Source organism: Chenopodium album, chromosome 21 (assembly GCF_948465745.1).
Source record: "Chenopodium album chromosome 21, dcCheAlbu1.1, whole genome shotgun sequence".
NCBI classification, from domain to species: Eukaryota; Viridiplantae; Streptophyta; class Magnoliopsida; order Caryophyllales; family Amaranthaceae; genus Chenopodium; species Chenopodium album.
The window spans coordinates 27,741,073-27,763,901 of NC_137854.1; the positions used below are offsets into that span (position 1 = coordinate 27,741,073).

The 22,829-nt window shown below is 34.6% G+C and overlaps 1 protein-coding gene across 2 annotated transcripts; it reads left to right on the forward strand.

Annotated features, from left to right (window-relative positions):
- Nucleotides 1–501: 501 nt before the first annotated feature.
- On the forward strand, nt 502–17,623 carry LOC145601837 (2-C-methyl-D-erythritol 4-phosphate cytidylyltransferase, chloroplastic-like). 2 transcript variants are annotated; one of them, XM_081657915.1, is made up of 11 exons: nt 502–762; nt 885–956; nt 1,701–1,756; nt 2,922–3,001; nt 3,087–3,169; nt 13,689–13,766; nt 14,641–14,709; nt 15,483–15,551; nt 15,660–15,706; nt 16,694–16,784; nt 17,229–17,623. In XM_081657915.1, the coding sequence occupies exons 1-11, from the start codon at nt 544–546 to the stop codon at nt 17,289–17,291; spliced, it is 927 nt and encodes a 308-aa protein (XP_081514041.1). In that variant the 5' UTR covers nt 502–543; the 3' UTR covers nt 17,292–17,623. The 2 variants fall into 2 exon arrangements, 1 of the variants encoding a protein (XP_081514041.1); XR_014104451.1 differs by lacking the exon at nt 15,660–15,706.
- The last annotated feature ends 5,206 nt before the right edge of the window (nt 17,624–22,829 follow it).

The following is a 22,829-nucleotide window of genomic DNA, read 5'->3' on the forward strand; positions in this document are numbered from 1 at the left end:
GTCTGGTGATAGTAACAAAAAGATGCCTTAATAGCAAATAGTGTAAAGTAGGGTCATACTAATCTCTCAAAGGAAGCATCTCCTTCGCGACCACTTTTTTAACTACCATAGGCGTATTGGCATTGGTGTGCAGTTATGCTTGTGTGGAGGAAGAAGCTGGGTTGGATTAGAGGTGAACATTGGGCGGGTCGGGCCGAGGTCGAAAAATCAGCACACTCATCGCGTCGGGCCGATTCGGGCCAACCTTCGGAGCCGGAATTTTTATGCCCAAAATGGTCGGACCGTGCGGGCTTTTCAGGCCGAGCCAAAAAAATCAACTAAAAATGAATAAAACCGCATTCCCAAACCCGCCCGGTTTAGGTTGGATGTGAATATTTGATAGAGAATGGAGGATGAAAGGGTTGATATTATAAAGTTACCCCAACGAATAGATGAAATGACCCTAATACCCCTGATTTGCATACGAAATTTCAAAGTTATAAACATGGATTTTCTCTACTAAAAAGCCACTCATAGTCTCATTTGATACAGCAAAGAAAAAAAATGGCGTTAGTTGGAGTGAAGCAACTGAGTCTATCTTTTGCTATTTTTGAGTGTTCCTCCAATCCCAGAATGCCCGCCATTTCTCTAAATAATTTCCCTTCTTCATCTTCCACCTATTCCCCTTTTCAATTCCAGAATATTCAAGTCCTAAAAAACAGAAACCCAAAACGGTTTACTTCAAGAATCCATTGTTCTGCAAATTCTGGCCTAATTACTCAGGTTTCGGATTATTTATTTTTAATTACCTCAATTTCTCTTTCTGGGTGTTTTTCATTTTGATTCTTTTTTATAATCTAAATTATTTCAATTTTGATTTTCATGGGTGTTGAAATAATTTGCAGGAAAATGCAATTGTGAAGGAGAGAAGCGTTTCTGTCATCCTTCTTGCTGGTGGCAAAGGCAAGAGAATGGGTGTATGTATTTATCCCACAATTTCTGTTTATATGTATTTATTTGTTAATTTTCACTATTTAATTAAAAATATTGTTTTCACTATTTGTGTGACCAACCTTATAGTGCTTGATGCTTTGCTAACATTTTAAATCTTCAATTAGATTAATTATCCTTAAATTCTCTATTCTTAAGTAAATATCTGTATGTATACGTTATGACCAAGCTTCGTTATGACCAAGCTATGAAGGACATCACGAATTTACGAAGAAATATTACCAATTAGTCAATGCCTATATGCATGATGAACTACTACTTAATTTAGGGGTTTGTTACTGCTAATTAGCAGCAAATGTGTGTCTGTAACACGTGGTATGTCCTTTGACTCGTGAATTATTGACAAAAGTCATAAAACTCTGATAGGAGGGCTGAGGAATGTGCACATGATTACCTTAGACATTGCCAGCAGCCCAGCACAAGGCTTTTATTGGTGAATGGGTTATCTATTTGAGTATGATGATGATGAATGAGATGCCTTTACTCGTCTGCAATTTTCATTATGTGCTGTATGCTTAATTGGGTTTTTAGTATTTTTCTTTTTTCTGTTTTAACTGCTTATCTTGTATGCGTTTGTGTTAGAATTTGTATTTCTTGGTTCTTCACAGTGTGCCGTTTTCAGCTCTCATTCTTAAACTTCTAATGTTTTTTTTTTTTTTTTTTTTTTTTTTTTTTTTTTTTTTTTTTTTTTTTTTTGTCCCTTTCAACAGGCAGACATGCCAAAGCAGTACCTTCCACTCCTGGGCCAGCCTATTGCATTGTATAGGTATATTAAAACACAATGGACAAGATCTCGTGCCTATTACCCATTGGATTTTTATTTGTATATGAGAATGATGTGATATACTGGAACATTTACTTTCAAACAATAAAGAATAACGTTAAATGTCTACTACATCTGGGTGTTTATAAGTCATCTACTCGTCATTTTACCTCTTAGTATGGTTTGGTCAATCACTTGGAGATTTCGGTTGAATTCTAATAAATGTCACCTTAAGTTTGAGTTCACTTTCAAAATGAGAATTTTCCTGGTTCTGTACTATAGTGTTGTGCTTGTCTGAGGTTATGCAACGACTGCTAGAGCTATCCTCTATTGCTTTTTCAGGACCTAACATTTGCTTAGGTTGTCCTATTGCTGTCACTTTTTGTAAACTTAGCTGGTTTATGGCTGTCAAGTTTTGTTCTACATTTTATTAGGTAGTGGATGCTGTTGATTAGTATGGTCCACCATTACTATAGTAACGATGTACCTATATAATTTGTGATTTGTAACAAGTTTGCTGGTTGGAGTGTTGGACATATAAATGTAGGAAGAAACCTATAAAAAGAAGAGTAAGGTTGTCATAGGGAGGTTTTGGTCATCATGGTACAATCTTATCAACAGGGCTAAGTTGGATATAACTGCTGGAAAGTGTGTGTGCGTGTGTGTGTGTGTGTGTGTGTGTGTGTGTGTGTGTGTGTGTGTGTGTTGGGGGGAGGGGGGGGGGGGGGGGGGGGAGGTTCTGAATGAAAGATAATTGAAGTGGAATGTGACATTCAGACATCTTATTCTTTGCAAGGGTATGTGATTTGAGGTTCCTGGAATATATTTCCCCTTTCTATAGTTTGTTTATTTATTTATTTATAATTATTATTCAGATAGCATGAATATAAACTGTTATTTTACTTTGTGTCTTCTATTTTCTAAACATTTTGCTAACATAAATGATAAATTCTTGTGGCAGAAGCGCTCTTTGAAACTCCCTAATTTGTCAATGTAGAATGTGGGAAGGAATTCAAAAATAAAAATATCAATGTAGAATATGTGATCCAACTTTCTTTTTTTTTTTTTTTAATTAATTAATTAATTAATTTTTTTGCCTCATTTACTAGCAATAATTGTATGCTTGTGTATCTGTGTGTAGTTAACTAATGTACTTGCATTTTTTCAGCTTGTATACTTTTTCACAGATGGTTGAAGTAAAAGAAATTGTGGTAGTTTGTGATCCATCTTACAAAGACATTTTTGAAGGTCCAACTGCTTATTCCCACCCAATATTTTCCCTGCATTTTGTTGTTATAGTAGGATAGGTAAGAAAAGTTTTTCTTTCTTTCAGACACCAAGGACAAGATACATGTAGACCTCAGATTTACTGAACCTGGGAAGGAAAGACAAGACTCTGTTTACAGTGGACTTCAGGTGCAAAATAATAAATCTTAATCTGTTGTCATTTCTACATTTTGTAGCACATTTTCACATGCTCTTTTTACTTCTACTTTTTCGGTTCTTCTACGATTATGTGGCTAAAGATGATTGAAGTGTTTAAGTGGGCATTGAAGGGTCGGATAAGGATTTCATACATTTGTTGAATTGTGAGAGCTCTCGTAGCAGAATTGTGACATCTACTAAATAATAGAAATTGATATCTCACAAATAGATACTCATTTTGGGGATAAACAAATTAACCACTATGAAGGAAATAATGTATATGACGTTAGAAAAACTTTCTTTGATTAAACTCTTATGCTGTGAATTATATTGAACTGAATTACAACACTTAGGCATCTAGAAATTTATAATCCCTTAAAAGCTAATGAAACAATGGTTCACATCAGTACTAATATTTTAAAATTGGAAGTTGGAAGAGGGCATGTCCTCTTCCTGTTAATCCCGTTTTAAATTTTTTTTTATTTTTATATTTTTTTATTTGACAAAAATTCAATCAAATATCTCTTCTATTCCAATTCTCATATATATTATTTTATCATGTCTTTTCAAAGTATAGTTATTTTTATTTTTATATTTTAACCCCATCCAACAAAAATAAACTATAACAAAACTTCTCTTCTATCTTAAACGCTTTAAGGTTCAAAATTCAAAAAAAAAAAAAAAAAAAAAATGTCAATTGTGCCTCTTGGTTCCTGTAACTTTTAATATAAGAAAGTTGAAAATTAGTTTATTTTTACCCTCACCCTTCTCCTCTTTGTTTCTTCCTTCTCTCTATTGTTTCTCTTTTTTTACCCTCAATCTATAAGTTTTATTGTTTTATTTCAAGTAAAATAAATAATTGATGTCAATATGTACATTAAATACAAGATAGAATGGTGGTCTTGCATTCAAAGAAGCATTGTTAAATAATTTTTCTCAACTTTGTTTACAATTTATTTTAAACTTTCATTTTTCAAAATTGTTTTGTAATTAGTTTTTTATTTTTAAATTTGATGATTTTATGTTTAATTATTTTTAAAATGAATTCTCCTTTATATATTCTTCTAAATTGTATAAATATGTATAATTTGTGTTTTGAAACAAAAGGTTTGCATTTTTTTTTTTTTTTTGTAAAACAAAAGGTTTATAACTTTATATAATTTTATTTTTTTCCCTTTTCAGTGTCTAAAGATTTTTTAATATATTTTCAATGTACAATATTTTTAATTTTGTAACTCATATTTCCTGTACATTAACATCGTGGTTTTTATTTATATTCCATATTTTGTTTTTCAATTTGTTAACAAAAAATGCTCTTTTTTTTTTTTGGTATGATGATTTTGTGTTTAGTTATTTTTCAAAGCAATTGTTGTTTAGAATTTTATATGGATCTTTTCAAAAGAATCTGTACAATTTTTATTTATTTTTCAACATGCTCAAAGTTTTTCAACATGTTCAAAGTTAGATTTGTAGTTTTTAATTTTTTTTTTTGTTTTATGTTTCCGTTTTTATTTTAAAACACTTTTTAATTTTAATCTTGGTTTTGATTTTTTTTTTACAAAGTTGTTTATGATTTTTTTTTTTTTATTTTTTTTTATTTTTAATCTTTTTTCTATGATTTAAACGAATTGTGCATTAGAATCTCATCTAGCTTTTGAAAAAGATCTTTTATATATATGTATATATATTTTTATTTTCTATGTTTTAAGATTTGCTATTTGTTTTTTTTATTTTCAATTCTCAATTTCTTTTATAATTTTGTTTCACGTTTTTGAAAATCTAGGTTAATGTTTTTGTGAAGAGATTGGATCTATTCTTCCATAGCAACCAACTAACGCTCAATATCCTTGTCTTTGATAGCTTGTTTGAAGGTAATTGACTCATGATTCTCCATAGAGAGTGCATATTCTACTAAGTTTACGTGCTAGGTCCTGAATTGATTTATAATTCCTCTTTGACCTAGTGGATGCCAAAGAATCTTGGTGTTGTTGTAATAAATGTGCATTTTCTTGCTGAATTTGTAATAGATTAACATTAGGGAGGACAATTTGGGAAACTTAGTACTTTTAGGTTGGTAGTCACTTGACCTTAGTATAAATAGCGATAGCATATGCAGTAGGATATCATGTGAATTATGAGGAAAAATGTTAGAGAGTAGTAACCTCAAGTTACTAGGAGAGTGATAACCTAAAGTTATCAAGAGAGTGATAGCCTTAAGCTATTAATCTATCCTTTTGTATCCAAATTTCGCCATTAGCCCATTATTAATCTAAATTATCAAGCTTTTATATCTTAATTAGTCTTTAAATCAGTCCATTACAGAATCTCTTCATGATCAAGATCATCCTCCTTATCTTGAGTAACACCAGGATGCTCCACTTGAATATGACTAGATTTTGTTGGTTTCTAGATTCTATCTCCACCACTTAGTATTTGAAGTCATTCCAACATCACCATCATTAGGCACCAATGCACCATAACTTTAGATAAAGCTACCATAGTTTTTCATAAAAGGTCACATCCTTGTTGATAACAAATTTAGAATCCTCTACACTCCAAAGACGATAGCGTTGAACCTTTTTTGAATACCCCATTTGGATACCTCAAAAAGATTGCTTTCTTGGCTTTTTCATCAAATTTGTTGTCCTTAACATGACAATAAGTTTTGCACCCAAAGTATCCCTTAGTCTGCATGTTTCCTACCACACCTTATAAGGCGTGTCATCATCTAAATAAAAATGAGGGGATCGATTTACTATTTAACAAGTTGTAGCAATCGAACTCCCCACCATTATTTGCCTAACCTAGAATTAAAGCGCATACGCGTTGCCTTCTCAAGTAGTGTACAATTCAGCCTTTCTAAGACTTCATTCTGTTGTGGTGTGTCTCTAACTGTCTCACAATGCCTTCCCCTTCACAAAACTCCTTGAAATAGGGTATAAAAACTCACTCGTTACTTCGCGAAACAGTCGAGATGTAACGGATTTCGATGAAACGGCCGGTACGACCGTATTTGAAGAGAAAATCGGCCGCATCTAACGTTACTCACATAGGTTCGAACAAAAAACCCCAAACTTTAAGTACTCTCCTGCTTTTCCGGCAAGGATTTCCAGCTCCTCCATGAAAATCGACCACTTTTTCTAAGTTATACTGTTTTTTCTAAATAATAGAGTTTTTAATTTTATTTTTGTAATTGCATGACACCTGGAGGATTTTTTATAAACCCTAATATTTTGACTAAACCCATCACCTCACCCCACCCCACCCCATCTCTTTAATTTTGTCATCTTTTTCTTTCCCACGTGACCCTTTTTTCAATTGATAACTAAATCTAGTAGTCTTCTAGAACACACTTAGAATTTTAATTTTAAAATATACATACTTCAATACTTGGTAAATAAAAAGAGTCTCCATTTTTTAACTAAAAGAATTATAAAAAGCTACTCCGATATGTGTTTTGTACTCATATAAGAATATAAATGATTCTAAAAATTATGAGAAAATCAATATAAAAAACATAGATTAAAATAAAATTACTGTGTGATAACTGTGATGGCAATCCGCAATCAACGCATCAATTCTGTTACCAAATTACCGCGACCGTTTCTACGATTGCGACCGAAACCGCATTTTTGAACCATGCTTTGAAAGCTTTGAAAGCTCCCTCTATGCATTCGGTACCATTATCAGACCGTAAATATTTAGCTTTCGACATTCTGTTATCACCATTGCTCTCCATCGCTTGGAAATGTCGAATACCTTATTCTTATGCTTAAGAAAATAAATGCAAGCATATTTGGAATAATCATCAACAAATGTAACAAAGTACGTAGAACCATCCTTGGAAGCAAATTTATCTAACCCAAACATCCGTATGCACATAGTTTAAAAACCCTCTACTTTTATGTTTGCTCGTAGAGAACTTCACTTTGGGTGCTTATTCATACACACAATGCTCACAAAATTCCATTTGTGGCTTCTTCATGTTCTTTAACAAACCTTGGTCACTAAGCAATGATAGACCCTTTTTCGACATATGCCGAAGGCGCATGTGCTATATCTTCGTGCATTCTATTTGTTCTTTACTTCCATCGATTCCAACGGCTAAATCATGTGTAATAGTGATCCCCAAAAGAGGATAAAGATCACCATGATGGATCCTCTTCATCACTACCTAGAAACAATGCACAACTTTTAAATCTTAATTCTCCCAACATTGCATCCATTTTTCTCTAATAAACCAAGAGAAATAAGGTTCTTTCGCAAATGTGGGATCTGTTGCACATCCTTGAAGGTTATTATTGTTCCATCATGCATCTTGACTTGGATAATACCTAACCCAATCGTTTTTCAAGCATGACCGTTTCTCATCGAAACAATGCCAACCACTTTTCTGTTTGGCGATGTGATGCTCTTGAAACAATCATCCATTTACAACATATTTCATCGCATTGTTTTGAAGCTGAGTGACAATAATTATCCTCGTCGTGGAAAAAATTGTTATAATAAACAAACTAATTAAATCTCTAAGTTAAGCATTATGAGTTAATGTGAAAAGAGAAGAGAAGTTGTAGGAGAGAAAAGAGGAAATGATTGCAGAATAATAGAAAGAAAGATACGTTCCGGTGTTTTGTTTGGTAAAAGAATTTAAGTTGTGATGTAGTTATTATCATCATTCACATCTGAAAAGGTTAGAATACAATTTAAGATTGTTTATTTTCTTACAATTACTATTTCCTTCACAGTGGCTGTTGTTTATCCCCAGCACATTGTTTATTTGTGAGATATCGGTTTACTGTCTAGTAGAAGCCACATTTCCGCTGCGAGAACTTTAACAACTGATATTAAAGTCAACGTCAAAATCTTAAATGGTAAAATTTTTTGACTTGGAAAATAACTATGATGGCATATTGGCATCTACTAGTGGAACGGTAAATTCAAACAATAAAATGGGAAAAATGATTTTTCCCATTGGGGGATGCAAATGAAAAATTTGCTTTGTATCTTAAAAGCTGCACAAAACATTGACGGGAACAAAAACACGAGCATATGAAGGATGAGGATTGGGAATTGTTATATCTTAAAGCACGTGCAGCTCAGAGGGATGTTGCATTCTTGGCAAATGAAGAAGCAATGGCTGCTCGCGTGTGGTCAAAGATAGAGACATTTTATGATCAAAGCTCTAACAAATAGGATGTACTTAAAATCCAAATTGTATACATGGAAGACGGAAGAAAGCAAGATGCAAGATGGAGTATATCAATAAGTATGATAGAATTATATCAAACTTAAAGGATATAGTTGTGAAGGAAGATGAGGAAGACTAAGCAATCATGCTATCACTTTCATTACCAAAGTCCTATGAAAATCAAGTTCAAACATTAATGCTTGTGGGTGATACACTAAACTTGGATAAGATTAGAATGTAGCTATTAGCGGATGATCTTCAAAAGGTTGCTGCAAGTGGAATAATGCTTATTAATGGTAGTGTCTTATGGGCTTGCGAAGGGGCTTTGACTACTGCGATCCATATTGATGCAATGCGACACGCCTACCAAAATAAAAGGGAGTAAATGATGAAGACTTAAAAACGATTTAAGGTGGCATTGTCCACGGAGAAACCACCCCAAAGCCAAGTCACTATGATATCTCCTACTATAGGTATAGCGCTAGCTAAGCTTGTAATTACTGTAGCTCCCGAAAAGCTCATCTGACCTAAGGGAACTGTAGCGAGAGCGGCATAAAGGAGCATAAATAGAGTTTTTTTTTAAATGAACAGAGAAGCTAACGCACTATTGATTTTCTGCCTACTAGCAATGCAACTATTCCTAATAAATACTCAAACTACTCAAACTAGACTAGAATCTCTCTCATCCTTGCTTGTGAAAAGTCAAAAAACAGATTAATCGCACGAGGGAGGTCAGCTGCGCAGGATCGTTGAGTCATCTGCCAAACAAACCTGACGCCATGGAAGTTGTTTTTGGGAAAGATTATGATTCTCGGGTATCTAATCAATTAATCCCCCAAATCGGACACGCTCAAGGATTGATTTAATTCTTTCTATTGTTGTTGTATTCTCTTCTATTGCTAGATATCATTCTACTTGTAGCGAACTTTCGAAGGTCATCCGCTAAAAGCTAAGTTCTACTCTCATCCATGGTTAGAGTATCACCCACAAGCATTAATGTTTGAACTAGATTTTCACATGATTTTAGCAATGAAAGTAATAACATGAGTGCTTGGTCTTCCTCATCTACCTTCACATCTATATCCTTTAAATCTAATATAATCCTATCAAACTTATTTATATACTTCCAGATTGAGTTGCCTTCTTTCATCTTGCATGTATACAATTTGGATTTTATGTACATCATGTTTGTCATCTCTAACTTTGACCATGCCAGCGGCCGTTGCTTCTTCATTTACCAAAAATGCAATATCAAGATTATGGCCGCTTGTGATTCAAGATCTAACTCTTTCCAATCCTCATCCTTCATGCCTTTGGTTTTTTCCCGTTCATGCCTTGTGCAACTTTTGTGATATAAGCAAATTATTCATTAGCTTCGTCCAATAGGAAAAGTCATTTTCTTTGATTAAATTTTCAACTTCATATTTCCCTAGTAGATGCTATTATAGTTTTTTAAAAATTAAAAAAAATTACCACTTAAGATTTTGACATTGTCTTTGATACCAATTTTTAATGCTCTCCAGCAGAAATGTGGCATCTACTAAATAATATGAAATTGATATCTCACAAATAAATAAATTTTGGGGATAAACAAACTACCACTATGAAGAAATAATATATATAACGTAAGAAAAGACTTTCTATATCAAACTCTTATGATGTGAATTGTATTAACTAGATTAGAACACTAAGCTTCATGGTTCGAAAATGCGGCTGCACCATCACGATTCGGGCGACTCGTAACGAATTTCATTTTTACCGAATCGAGTTTTAGCGTTTTGGTGCGGATTTTTGAAATACAGCGCATTTTCAAACCGAATCGTTCGATTCGACCGATATACACATGAATCGCCCGAGATAACGCCCTAATCAGGGCTTTTTTTTAGAAATATTGCAAGATTTTTAAGTAGTTTTCCGACGAGCTTCCGAGTTCACCATTAAAGTCGATTGTTTTGCAGCATAAAGAAAGAATTTTTATTGAAAAAATAACATGTGGTTGCGAGGGGATTGCATGTGACCTGGAAAGGTTACCTTTATTTTTCTTTGAAATATTAAGTAACAGGTGGCTCCCCCATATCTTCTTTTCTTTTTTATTTTCCCACGTGACCCAAACCCTTTTTCACCTTTATAATTACTACTAGTCTACCACACACAATAGGGGGATTATTTTTTAAAATGTACTAAAGGGGATTTAATATTTAAAATGTACTCCATTAACAGTACTCGTATTAATTAGTATTTATAAGAATATAAAATTTACAAATATTATAAGAAAAATCATAATACTTTTATTCATAATAAACATAAAAAAAGTTTGTGTCAAAACCGCGACGCGATACGCGACAAAGGCATCAATTCCATTACCGAATTACGCGACCGTTTCCGCGATCGCGGCCGAAACCGCATTTTCGAACCATGCTAAGCTTTTAGATAATTATAAGGAGGGAACAATAATTCCACCTTTGGCACATCTGCTCAAAATAATCCCACCTTTGCGTATTCCAGAAATAATCTCACCTTGTACCCCCATCTTCCCAAAAATTAAGAAAAAAAAATTAAATTTAAGGTAAATCTAACCTGTTTCCATTTTACAGGTTGAAGGTAAAAAGGACCATTTTGGGAAGATGGGGGTATAAGGTGGGATTATTTTTGGAATACGAAAAGGTGGGATTATTTTGAGCAAATGTGCTAAAGGTGGGATTATTCTTTTCAATTTTTCTTATGGGAAATTATCATTGGTACACTCCTAATAGGTTGTCGTACACCTGTCAAAAATAAATTCCTAATAAAACCAACTAACAATGTAGTAGGGTAAGTAGGGTCGAATCCATTAGGAAATGGTATTTAATCTAATCTCTAAGAAATTGGAGAAACTAAACTATGTCACGAAATCGGGATAAAAAGATGTCTAAATTAAAGTAAGAATAAAAATAATTAAAAGGCCATGCTTATAGTTTTAAATCTATCAAAATACCAATAACAATTCAATCAGTCAATTATCTAGAGCAATTGCTAAGCCTACGGTAGGGTCTTAACGCTCTCAATTTAACATATGTAGTTTGGTCACTAACATAATTAGAATTGCTAATTGTAGGTAAGCCTTTAAAAGTAAGATCTTTCGATTCAAACTCTTATTAACAATAATTAATTAAAAATTTAATTAAGTTGCAAGATTAACAATAAAACACTATTAATTAGAGAATTCAATAATCAAAATATCAAAAACATCCATCAAGATTCATTATATAAACATGGATTCCCAAACCCTAGAAATAAACTACTCAAGCATGAAATAAATAATAAAAACTAAGTCTAATAAAGAAAACATAATCAAAGCAAAGAAATAAAATTGCCTCAAAATTAAAGTAACAAACTCAAGAACAAAACCATGGAGGAATCCATGGAATTGTATATGAGAAACTAGGGCTAGAGAAAACGAACGTAAATCCGGCCTCCGGGGAAATAATATCCCTTGAGTATTTATATTATCCTAAAACTAATCTAAAAAATAATTAAAGAAAAGAAACAAGAAAATATAAATTACATAAGTTGAATTATTAGTGGATGATAGAAGATGACGCGGCTTGGCAAGTCTTGCTGGTGTCGAGTGGTCGCGGGACAGGGGCGCAGCAATTATCCCGCGGGTGGCTGACAGCATCACTTGGATTCAAACGCCTATAACTTCTGTTCTAGGAAGCTTCTTGGGGCATGTGACCTATCATTGGAAAGCTCTTCAAGTCTAGTTTCCAACACAACTTGAATCACTTAAATCCGATTTGTAGAACTCAAGTTATGATCAAAAGAGTGAGCAAAGGTCAATTTTGCCACTTTGTAAAACATCGTTTTTCTTCGTTTCTAACTCAAATTCAATTCCGAAAAGTGCACAACAACACTTGTGGATGCTATATTCATTACTCATTTATATAAATCTCAACCTAAACTTCCACACACACATCCTTCATTGAGCGACCTTGATTCATCGACTTTTCATTCTTTCATTGTTCGGTTCTTCCAAAATCACTCCGAAAGCGTTCAAATAGTTATAGAAACTACCTGAAATATTAAGAAAACACAAACAAAGCGTAATAGTGCAAAAAATGGACTACTTATGCTATTGTGACCTAAAAACTGATAAAAGACTCAAAAAGCAACTATAAAACTAGCATAAACGTGCCTATAAAACCTATATAAATATGACTCATCAACCCCAGATTTGGGCTTTTATCAATGATACACCTACTTAAGTTTTAACTATCAGTGATACACCTATACTTTCAACTTATTAGCTATAGTAAGCATTCCGTTAACTATGACTGTAATTTTAACTCCCTCCTTTTTTTCCCCTCCTTAATTTCCCTCTTCTTACGTAAAGTAACCCACCCACTTCTGTCATTGTATAAATGAAGCCCCCACATTTGCTCTGATTTATGCAGCTTCGATCTTCTTTTTCTTCTCCGTTTATATAATGACAGAGGTGGATGGTGTTACTTTAAATATAGGAGAGAAAAGTTGGGAAAAAAAAAAGGAGAGAGTTAAATTTGGTCAAAATTGCACGTCATTAACCTATAATACTAAGGTTTAATTAACGGAATTCTTACTGTAGATAGTTTGTTGAAAATATTGGTGTACCACTGATAATTAAAACTTAAGCAGGTGTATCATTGATAAAAGCCCAAACCTGGAGTGTACCAATGATAATTTCCCTTTTCTAAAATTATAATCCCTTAAAAGCTAACGAAACAATGGTTCTCATTGTTTCTATTATAACAAGTAATTTAGTTTTCTATAATTAGCCCTCTCCTTAACGATAGAAAATACCTTTTGTTTTCTCCTTATATTTCTCTTATCCCTTTACATTTCACACATCTAGTGTCTGACACAACTATGGAAGACTAAATGAAAGATCGAAGTTACATAGCCTGCAGTAAAAGAAATTTAACCTAAAGTCAGCTTGTAATTGCAGTTCAAAATTGATGAATATGTGATTATAATTCTTCTCATTTGATCCTATATATAAGGGATACAACAGTGAGGGAGCCAATAGTTGCATCTTACGATAACCCTTAAAATATTTCATGGTTAGAGTACTTTATTTGTGTAGCACTAAAGCATGTCCTCCCCCTCACTCATTGTAGGTGAAAGTATGAGAAATATGTAGGGTAATAAAAATGTGATTTGATGCAACTCAGCATACTGAGTACTAGCTTGGGATTTATATTGAATAACTTAGTTTATGCTTTATAGTTTGGTAAAGATTAATATTTCTTGTAAATGGAGCTGTTGATGAATCTTGGGTAGACTAATACTAAACCTTCAGTGCAGGCCATTGATTCTGGTGCTGAACTTGTATGCATCCATGATTCTGCGAGGCCTTTGGTGTATTCTCAAGATGTAGAGAAGGTACTTAGTTTTCTGTTATCGGGCTACATATAACTAGCTTTCTGAAAAATAAACTTGATTATTATTTGAAAGGTTGGTCTCCATCAGTTGCCTGCGTACTTGTCATCATTGCCCAATAAGGCCACTTTTTTATTATATATATTCGAACTCGTAGGAGTTTAGTGTCCACCTATAATGCCTAAAATGACACTTGTGTTTAAAAAATAACAAGCATGTTTATAATGCCATATATGGAGATGTGAAACTAACTAAAAATGTAACAAACTAGTTAACTAAATTAATTAGTAAAAAAAAAAGAAAATCCAGTATATAATTTTAGAATTGTATGTAGCAGAAAATTTATCCCTACCTTTTAAAAAGTTTGAGATAACTCTGATGAATAGTCTGATAATTTTATCTTTTAAAATATATATTTACTTATGCATTTTTTTTTAACTTTGATGAATAGTGTGTGGACATTTATATCCCTAAAAATATTTGTTTTTACATTCTCTCACTAATGCTACCAACAACTAAGTTTGTGACATAAGGTCAAATCGAACTTCCGGACATGGCTAGCTATGGTGCGCTTAGCTGCCCTATTAACTTTTAAATGTTTATCTACATTTGGAGATAAATTAATTGTGAAAGTTTGATCTTGAAAAGCATGGGATCCTTGTTTTCTGATTGGAGGCTAATGTTGTTTGCACTTTGCAGTAGTAAGTAATTGAGGAGATTTTGATTTTGTAAGCAATCTCCCTATTGGGTTTTTCCTTCGGTTTAACCAAATGAACATACTTGCCTCTCTTTTTTTCGTAATATATTCTTATTTGATGGTTGCGGCAGGTTAGTTTTCTGCTGAGATACCTTTAATTGTTAAAATTTCTATATGTAGGTTCTTAAAGATGGCTGGCTGCATGGAGCAGCTGTACTTGGGGTGCCTGTCAAAGCTACAATCAAGGAGGTAAACTATAGCCTTGCTGGATGTAATGATCATGACTTCAAATGATAGATTAATTTTTTAAGATGAAAGTTAATTGAAAAAATGATAATTGACTATAGTGCTGATGTAATTCAATACTTAAATTTAGCATGCAATTCCAGAGTCCCATACCTTTGAGTGGCTGGACTGGAAATTCCCAACTACAAGCTATAGCAAAGAAAAATTCTCACTGATCTTCTCTATATATAGATAATCTGCTACCTTTACCTCCCTCTCTACTCCGACTACCTGGAAATTTATCCCCAAGCTACCTCGTAACAAATTTTTATATGCATTCCTTATATTCTCCCTACACCTAGATTAATCTGTTACAGTACAAATGAAATTTCAATGAGCTCAGGATTGTCAAAATTTGATCATGCTCTAAAATTGTTTTTTTGCAGGTTATCAAGTGATTATGCGACTAGCCTTTTTCTTTTCATGCGTGTCCTTGATAGAATCCACTGTATTTAAGCAATAATGTTGTTTCAAGTTATTTCTCATCAGAACTAATTACCCTGGACATGTCTTATGCCTAGAACTATTCTTTGTTGTTCTGTTTGCATTCTTTATCGACATCCAGTGACTTTCCATATTGATGTAAATAGCAGAAAGTCTTAATTTAGAAGACCCTTTGATGATTAGAGTTATTACAGGTCACTTGCCTAATATTCCTTCAGTTCAGCCATCAATAACAGCAGATTTAACACACTCTAACTGGTTGGTGATGATCAATTTCCTCTGATGTCCTGCAGGCTAGTAACAAGAGCTTTGTTGTGAAAACTCTGGATAGGAAAACTCTTTGGGAAATGCAAACTCCTCAGGTACCAGTACCATAGATTAATTTGAACATATAACTGGTAGCTAAAGAAATTTTGCATCTATGCTTGTCTTTCTCTCGTTTATATATGCATCCTGCATCTCCACCTCAGGTTATCAAGCCTGCATTACTAAAGGAAGGCTTTGATCTTGTGAATAGGTACTTTGTTTTACTCCTATGGACTTATGTCTTTTATCATATGAAATACCTACACTTCAATGACACTAGAAATTGTTCACAGCATAACTAAGTTTGAGCTTGAGAACTTTTTTGAATATTTCACTTAGAATCACAACCATAGGTGGCCTAACAAAATTAAATACAAAATTAATGTCTAAACTTCTTGTCTCTTGTTGGAATTTATTGTGAATGTGGATTAAACTTTCTGGTACTTTTAAAACTTATTTATTTTGTATGAACGTATTGGCTTACTGGAACATGATTTAACTTATCTCAACTTCTGTATGATATAAGTCGAGCAGAAAAAGAAAAAAATAACCGAATGAATTTGTATGCATTAGTTAATAAGACTGATTTACAAACTTTGTGTATCAGCCTTCAAAAACAGGGAAAATCGCTGATGCAAAGTTTGTATATCAGCCTTATTAACTTGAATTTTTTTGCATCTTTTTAGAGAAAAAGAAAAGAAGTTCAAGATACACCAGAATTTGACAGCTCCAATGAATTGGCTATTAATGATATTGCCTATGACATCTTTAGGGAGAATGCTGATGGCGTATCTATTGTGGAACATCTTGGTCATCGAGTGTTAGTTACTCAGTTTAAGTTACTCATTAGTTTGAGGCTAGTAATGATATTTCCTATGACAACTTCAGTGAGAATTGAGAATGTGATCTATTCTAAATCGATTCATGATCCTCCAATGATCAAAGCATTTTGCTGGTTCTGATTTATTAGTTCTACACTAGACCTTGTTTGAAGAATTGATCGACTTTCATATGGCAGTAAGCCAGCAACTCGCTTCCTGTTTGACACATTCATGTCTTATATATCAAAGATAATGATTTATAGTCAAGCAACTTCTTTTATTTCTAAACTTCTGTTACCATGGTGATGGATTGATTCATTGTTTCCTTAGCCTTGCATTAGACAGAATTTGATAAAAGCTAGTGTTATATTGTTCAGGAAAGGACTAGAGGTTACTGATGACGTATCGATTGTGGAACATCTTGGTCATCCAGTGTTCATCACCGAAGGTTCTTATACCAACATCAAGGTATCAATTATTGTTTCTTTTCTCACATTTATAAATGATAGAAGCAAATGTGTTTCTCGACCTATATACATTAATACTCCCTCTGTTCTTTTTTGTTCAACGCACTTTCCATTTTAGGCCGTTCTTTTATGTTTTACTCACTTTGCTTTATTACACTTGTTACCATCTTACCCTTCAACCCCATAATAATTACACCTATTCATACTCTCTTTCTCTTACTTTATTCACCTTTTTCTTTTACAAACCCACGTTTTTACCTTCTTTTCTTACTTTATCTTACACTCACAAATATTCTTCAACTGTTTTCTTAAATTGTACAATATTTATAGTGAGTAGAACATAATAACGAAGTTAGTAAATGACAATTGCTGGACTTATAGTAGTAGTGTATTCATGAAAATTCGGCTAATACATCTCTTCTTTTTTTTGTTTTTTCCTATACAGATAACAACCCCAGATGATCTACTACTTGCAGAGAGAATACTGAATCCAAGATCAAGCTCTTAAATATTATTTAATTGTCTTAATTAATATCCATCTTGAGACTTCTTTAATCTCATGTCTTGGGGTCCTTTTCAAGTGTATCCTTGTCTCCCAATGCCAATGGGATTAAGGCTTTTGATATGGTGGTGATTATTGATCGTTTACATGCAAATTCATATGAGTACACATTGGCCTCAATTTTTTTTATATTTATTTTTTTTTACAAGGAAACGAATATAACTTATTAAGGCTACCCATCAATGGGCGTACCGCATACTCATTGGCCTCTTTTTGTACATATGCACCATTCTCCTTTAAGTAATTTGTCTTTAAATATTGAACATAGTTTACTCTTATCTTCTTTTTTTTGTACATATGCACCATTCTCCTTTAAGTAATTTGTCTTTAAATATTGAACATAGTTTACTCCCATCGTTTCAATTTGATACTCTTATTTTTTACTTTTTAAAATGGAAAAATGAAAAAGAAAAATCCAACCTTTGCACTTTTTTCTCCTAAAAATCCAACCTTCAAAAATCCACCTTTGTACCTACTTTTTCTAACAGATCCATTTGACCTATAACATGTTAAAAAGGTTATTATTTTTTTTTTTCTAAAAAAAAAATCTCTCAATTTCCTTTCTCACTCCTCTTTCTCTCTCCACCAATTCCTCCACCACAACAACCAGCACGCCACAAGTACGCTACCAACACCACCAGAACACCACCAACACCAGTCAACCACCACAGCCCATCCCTTAACCACTCTCACCACCATAGCCCATCCCCTAACCACTCTTACTAGAACCACTCTCTCACCACCACAGCCCATCCCCTAACCACTCTCACCACCACCATGACATGAAATCCCAACATAACCACCCCAAACAACTCACACCAACACCAAAACCCGTAACCCAATCACCACCACCAATATTTGAAACCCGAACCCAGCCAATTCGCAACCACAACCAACTCGCAGCCACCACAAAGCTGCCTTTTACACACCCTCTCACCACCATAAACCCTAATCAGTTTTTAGGGATTCAATTTTGAGGAGGATCGCCGGCTGTAACTAGGGGAACAAGAGTCGGCGGGGACTTTAACAAGGGAAGAGAATTGATCAGTAGTGGGTTGTCAGAGAAGAGAGACGAAAGAGAAGCAATGTTTGGGTTCGAGGTGGCTGGTCGGAGGTTTACTGGTTAGGGTTTGTGGTTTTGTGGTGGCTGCGAATTGACCGTTTGTGGTGCCTGGTCGGAGGTTTTCTGGTCAGACTTCAAGGGAGATGGACGTCACCGACGTTTGGGGAACGACTGGGCGAGAACGGGAAGATGTGTTGTGCGCTGGCAGCGAAGGGGAAGGGGAAAAAGGTGGCTGACTGGTGGAGGTGATGGTGTTTGGCTTGTTTCTGATTTTTTTTCTTTTATTTATTTTTAATTTTAATAATTAAAAAAATTAATTGACCTATTAATAGCTAACACGTGACATTTGACTTAAAAAAAATCGGTCATCAACATGTGATGGATCTATTGGAGAAAGTGGGGTATAAAGGTTGGATTTTTGAGGAATAAAATGAAGGTTGGATTTTTAGGACAAAAAAGTGCAAAGGTTGAATTTTTCTTTTCCATTTTTCCATTCAAAATCAAATTTTTACAACTTTGATCAAAAACTAACAATAATACTACCTCCGGTCCAAATCACTCGCAACTTTGGGAGGGTTTGCGGAGGGGCCGGAGGCTGAGGCAAAAGATCATAAGCATGATTATTGAAAGATAAGGGTATATGCTTAAGTTTTAATCCAACCTTAAAAAAAACAAATTCAACTTAATTTATATTGATTTACCCACCACTACCTAGCTGTACAAAAACCACCCACCGGCCACCACCACCACCACCACCTACCACCAAACCCAGCACCAACGACCCTCGAACCCACCAACCATCGAACCCATCAACCACCAAACCCATCACCGACAAACCACACCAAACCCACCAACGATCTGGAACCACACTAAACCTGCTGACGAGCCGCAGTAACCTCCCACCTACCACCAAACCCACGAACCCACAGATCTGGAAAAATAAAAGGAATGGTTGAAGGAGGAGAGAGAAAAAAATTGGGGATGAGGAAAAAGATGTAGAAATTTGATGAATAATGGTGATGAGGAGGAAGAGGAAGGAGGATGAAGGTGGCTGGAATATAATTCCCTTAAAGGTGGGTGATTGGATGGAAAGGGATTGATTTTGGTGAATATAGTTAGCTTAATTAATGTTAGGGTTTGTGTTAATTAGATAACATTAGTTTTTTAATTAGGGTGTTTTAAAAAAAAGATAAGGGTAAATTGGTAATTTTACCACTAAAAAGTTACTAAAAAAATTAAAGAAATTGGAAAGTTGTGAGTAATGTGGACCAACCCTAAATGGAAATAGTTGCAAGTAATTTGGACCGGAGGTAGTATATTACTTTTGTTTCATATTTTTTGCAATGATTAGTTATTTTCTACTCACATTTTATGTCAAATTGTTGCAAATAATATAAAACAGATGCAGTACATGTACTAAAAAAAGCACCTTTTTATAAGAAATATTTTGCAAGAAACCTCCTTATATATTATTTTTTTGGTTTTTTCTAAGTTATTATGCCCTTCAAGTTATTAAATTTTTTAAGATGTACCTATACTTTTTTAAAGTTATAAATTGTGCCCTCCACCTCACGTTATTTTATCAACATTAACCTGTGACAACCACAATAGTTAACGGATATAGAATGTTGGCATTACTAAAATCCCCATCTGACCCACCGCGACCCCCTCCGTTTCCCCTAACCCCCGCTGCATCTACCTTCTTTCTCAAAACCCTAACCACTCGACACAGTTCTTTCTTCCTTCCCCCACCTGAAACAACCCCCACCTCCCTTTCACACACCCCAAAACGGCGAGGGAGGTTCGTTTTGAGGTGGGTAAAAGGGATTGTTGCCTTGTTGGCTGTTTCGTGGTGGTTTAACGGAGAAATGAGGGTGGTCGGTTTTCTGGGCTGGGTTGCGTCTCGTGGTTGTGTTCGTGGTGTGTTAAGGAAGGAAGGAAGGAGGGCGAGGGGGACAGGTAAGGCTGGCCATTTTGGATATTCGATCCAATCTGAAATTCGGAAATCTGAAAATTTCGGATCAACCAAAAGCCGATCCCAATCCGATCGGAAATAAACTCGGATATCCAGTTTTCGGATATCCGAAATTTCGGATCAGATCACCGGATATCCGTTCCAAAATTCTATGCTAAATTTTTTGTTTTAAAATCTGGATGAAATGTCAAAAGAATTTATTTCACCCATTTTGGTTCAATGATTCTACTAAAGTAAGAGTATGTGAGAAAGAATTGACCAAGACTTATAATAGAAAACAAAACAAAATAAAGTTCAATCTTTGTTTGTACTGCCCCCATCAAGCCATAAGTATATCACAATAATCACTCAATTTTTATCTCTCATTTCTCAATCATCTTTCTATCTCCTCATTAAAAGAACTGAAGAGATTTAGGGGCCGTTTGATTGGGGGTATTCATTAAAGGAAATGAGAATCAACTATCTTGATTCCCTTTGTTGTTGTTTGTTTGGCATTTATTCTCATTCCCTTCACCCCCTTCATTACCCCAAATCTTTCCAACTGATTCCCCACCCCCTTAGGTTTTTCCATTCCCTTTCCTTAGCCACCACAACACCACCATACTCAGACCAGCCACCACCATTCTACCATATCCCCACCACCTAGTCGCACCTCCACCGTCCCTCGCCGAAGATCCCCCCCCCCCAAAAAAAAAATAAAAAAAAACTCCCCCACTCTCGCAAAAACCCTAAAAACGCATCCCCTTCCTCGTAAAACAGTCGCTTGACCCTTCTCCGGGTTTCGAGGGTGGGAGAAGGGTCGAGTGATTGTTTTAGGGTTTTTGCAGGAGTAGGGGAGTTTTTTGGGGGAGGGTATCTCCGGCGATTGGCGGCGAGTGGTCAGGGAGGGGCGGCGAGTGGTATGGTGGCTTGGTGGTGCCTAGAGAGGTCTAAAATAGGTATTGTGTGGTGGTGGTGTGGTGGTGAAAGTGGTAGCTTGTTTCCCTTTGTTATTCAAAACAAACAACATAGCCTCAAATTTAAGGGTTTTTCATTCCAAACCTTTTCTTTCCCTTTGTTCATTCCATTATGATTACCTCATGCAAACCAAACGACCCCTTAGTCTCTTTTACATAGAAAACAAAACCAAGAACGAACTCACATTTATATCACACGAATGGTGGGTGGCTCCGGAGTGCCGGTGATAACTGATGATGCAGAGGAGGCGTCGAGGCTGGTGGTTCGGCTAGTTCCTGTAAGAGTGAAAATGGTTGGAGTTGAGAATCATGGGTGAAGGTTACTTCATGGGTATCGTGGGTTGACTACGTGGTGGAGTGTATTTGTTGCACAAGTGAATATTTTTAACTGGTTTTTAGGGTTCCTTTAGTGTTTCATGGTCCAACAAAATTAGTAAGACATTCTGTATTTTATTGAAAAAAAATTTTAAACTGGATCGGATCGGATATCCAAAAATTTAAAGTAATGATTCAAATCTGATCCGAAAATTTTCGGATGTCTGATCCGAAATATCCAAAAAAAAAAAAAAAAACCGTATTGGATATCTAATTTTTCGGATCGGATCAACCGGATATCGGATTGGGTCGAATTTTTGCCCACCCCTAGGGAAAGGGCAAGGGCTCGCCAGCAGGAGGAATTGTCTAGGCGAGGGTGGGCAACCGGTTGCCGGTGGCAATGACTTGGGCTGTTGGACTGGGTTTTGGTGGTCGGAGAGGTGGTTGGTTTTTTCTAATTAATTCTTAAATAAATTCTAATTATTTTACTTTATGATTTTTTATTTTTTTTTGTAAAAGTGTTAAACCAATTAGAACATGACACGTTTTAAATTAATAACGCCACTTAACGTCCGTTAACGAATATGGCTGTCAAAGGTTATTGTTGATAAAATATCGTGAGATGGAGGGCACAAGTCATAACTTTGAAAAAACATGGGTACAACTTAGAAATTCAATAACTTGAGGGGCATAGCTTAGAAAAACTTTTTTTTTTTTTTTTTTTTTTTTTTTTTTTTTTTTTTTTGCAATGACACACCTTAATCAATTTTTTATTTTGCAATGACAGACCTTTAGCCGGAAAAGAGGGTTTGACCCTGTTTTCCGGCGTTTGACCTGACCACATGTAAGACACGTGACCTCTTAAAACCACTCTCCAACTACGACAACCACCAGAATAAGTCAAATGGTAAAAGTGGATATTAATAATATATACATTGAGATGGTTTATGTCACAAAAGCTAGTTAAAATATAGTTTGTGAATATTGTAAAAGGCAAATAGTGTCAATTGAAAAAACAGAGGAAATATCTTTTATCGTTAACATGTTATCTGTAATCCCCCGTATTTTTGATAAATTATATAATTATATATTGTTATATAGTTATATGAATATTTTATAATTATATATTTATACGAACATTTTAAGTAAATATTATGTATAAAAATGTTTTATGA

Excerpts from the sequence above, each read along its gene's own strand:
- LOC145601837 (XM_081657915.1), top strand. The coding sequence starts at position 544 with ATGGCGTTAGTTGGAGTGAAGCAACTGAGTCTATCTTTTGCTATTTTT. Across the intron at positions 1,757-2,921 it reads CAGCCTATTGCATTGTATAG|CTTGTATACTTTTTCACAGA; the intron begins GTATATTAAAAC and ends GCATTTTTTCAG. Across the intron at positions 3,002-3,086 it reads TTACAAAGACATTTTTGAAG|ACACCAAGGACAAGATACAT; the intron begins GTCCAACTGCTT and ends TCTTTCTTTCAG.